This window comes from Hippoglossus hippoglossus, chromosome 19, assembly GCF_009819705.1.
Source record: "Hippoglossus hippoglossus isolate fHipHip1 chromosome 19, fHipHip1.pri, whole genome shotgun sequence".
NCBI classification, from domain to species: domain Eukaryota; kingdom Metazoa; phylum Chordata; class Actinopteri; order Pleuronectiformes; family Pleuronectidae; genus Hippoglossus; species Hippoglossus hippoglossus.
In genome coordinates, this window is record NC_047169.1 from 6,598,962 (window position 1) to 6,601,422 (window position 2,461).

Here is a 2,461-nt window from a genome sequence, read left to right on the forward strand (position 1 = left end):
AACACATGTTAAACAATCCGCTGTGTTTGAATCCGTCTCCACAGAGGCCAACCAGACCCCAGCTGACCTCAGCAGACCCCCACCGACAAACACTTTCATGTCTGCACAAATCCAGCTGTTTCGACCCAGATCTACTTTCATTGACCTCCTTTTAACACATCTGTGAATGCGGATACGAGAAGGAATTCACCTCGAGTGTCCCTTGAGAATAAAAATCCCCAAAATAAAGCTCAAACAGTAAACATCCTTTTATTTCACAGGAGTCAACAAACCACCTCACAACAGCAGGTAAAGCTTGAACGAGACAAAGGATGAGGCTCAAATTCCTCACGTCAGTACTGAACAGCACAAACCACAATATGTACAAAGGGCCCCACATGGTTGTAAAAGACAGCGCGGAATAAATACACGTCTATTGTTGTTGTTTGTTTTACATATTTATATATACACAAGCTAAATGTTTAATATAAACAAATCTGTCGTAGAAATTGCACTTGCCGATGGCTGTGAGGTAAAACACCCAGTGACACTACATGAGTACAGTACAGTCACTGCTGCGGTTTCAGTAACAATCATTTTCTCCTCATGAGCCTGAGAGGTGAGTCTGAACCTCGTCACAGGACCTGGGGTTCACTTGTCGTTTAGAATATAAGACACCCGCTTCTCCTGAATAAATTAGCCTCCTTAATTGATCACCCAACCGCTGATCCAATAAAATAAGACATAAATAAAACCCAAAAAGAAAAACATCAGGAGCAAACCACTGGAGCGTCCGTGCGCTTTATGGCAAAGTGCATTCAACCATTAGGACGCGTCGCATCCATCTATCTGGATCTTTCATGGTCTACGTCGCTTTGGAAAAGTGGATCATCTCTGGCACCATAAATCGACTTGGAGACTTTTGCGCATCTTGGATCGGTTGTCGGTCCTCATCTGGGAAAAGGGAACGTGTCCTCCAGATGTTTGTTTTCTTTAAGGTACAACTTTTACGCATACCTTTCTCCAAAAATACGCACAAGCTGAGGGAGACAAATCCCTGTAATCCACCTCCGCGAAAGTTTCCCCGTTTCCCTCATACCTGCGATTCAGAGTGAGGCAGCTTGTTCGCGGTGGCCCCCAGGCTGCTGTCGCTGTTGTCCAGGCCGGGGCAGTCCGGCCACAGCCCCAGCGCGCCCTGCTCCAGCGTGGACACGAACCCGCCGGAGTAGCGGGACAGGTCGCAGGAGCTGATGTGCAGCCTGCGGTCCGCTTGCCTCGGGCAGCACAGCAGCCGCTTGAACGCCTTCCTGAAGTCCGGGCTCCGGCAGTAGATGATGGGGTTGAACGCGGAGTTCACGTAGCCCAGCCAGTTCAGGAACACGAACAGGTTCTTATCCACCACCGCCGCGCTGAAGACGCGCACCACGTTGACGATGAAGAAGGGCAGCCAGCACAGCGTGAACGTGCCCATGATGATGCCGAGCGTCTTGAGAGCCTTCTGCTCCCGGAGCGCCAGGATCTTGGACGGCCTCTTCTTGCACTTGGAGGTCAGGCCGGTCAGCGTGTTGTGAAACCTGCCCTCGCACTTGTCGATTTTCCTCAGCTGCTTCTTCGCCTCCCGGTACACGCGCGCGTAAACAAAGATCATGACCAGGAGAGGAATGTAAAAAGAAATGACGGACGAGGAGATGGCGTAAGCCCTGTTGGTGACGAAGTCGCAGCACTCCGGGTCCTCGTAGCAGTCGGTGTCCACGCTGTCCCGGGACCAGTGCATGAGGATGGGGAGGAAGGACACCAGCGCAGAGATGGCCCACACGATGCACACCACGGCTTTGGCCCGAGCTTTGGTCAGCAGGCTCTGGTAGCGGAAAGGCGAGGTGATGGCCACGTACCTGTCTATGGCGATTACGCACAGGGTCTCGATGCTGGCGGTGACGCAGAGCACGTCCACGGAGATCCAAAACTCGCAGAAGAAGGAGCCGTACATCCACGAGCCGCGCACCTCGAGCGCGGCGCCAAAGGGCACCACCAGCAGCCCCATGATGAGGTCCGCGCTCGCCAGCGACACGATGAACACGTTGGTGAGCGTCTGCAGCCTCTGCGTCCTGGCGATGGCCACGATCACCAGGATGTTGCCGAACACGATGGAGAGGACGATGAGAGCCATGATCAGGCTCAGTCCCGCCATCCACTGCTCGGACGCGGAGGAGCCCGCTGCGTCCGGCAGCTCGTCCCCGGTTCCATTGTGGAAGTTCAGCGGCGAGGACGCGCTGCCGTCCCCCATGACGGGCTGCTGCGCTGAGTGCGGGACCAGGGCGAGTTCATCCACGCAGCGCGAGGCGGCAGCTCCACTGTGCGCGTTCTCACGAGCCGCGCGCTCTTCACACGTCTCGCACCATCTCTCTCTCTCACTCTCTCTCTCTCTCACTCTCTCTCTCTGTCTCTCACCCCGAACCGGCCAGGACAACAGTTCGGGCCGTGA

The 2,461-nt window shown here is 54.5% G+C and overlaps 1 protein-coding gene across 1 annotated transcript; it reads right to left on the bottom strand.

Annotated features, from left to right (window-relative positions):
• Nucleotides 1–224: 224 nt before the first annotated feature.
• On the bottom strand, nt 225–2,461 carry adrb1 (adrenoceptor beta 1). The gene has a single exon (XM_034571068.1). The coding sequence runs from the start codon at nt 2,261–2,263 to the stop codon at nt 1,073–1,075; it is 1,191 nt and encodes a 396-aa protein (XP_034426959.1). The 5' UTR covers nt 2,264–2,461; the 3' UTR covers nt 225–1,072.

Excerpts from the sequence above, each read along its gene's own strand:
- adrb1 (XM_034571068.1), bottom strand. The coding sequence starts at position 2,263 with ATGGGGGACGGCAGCGCGTCCTCGCCGCTGAACTTCCACAATGGAACC.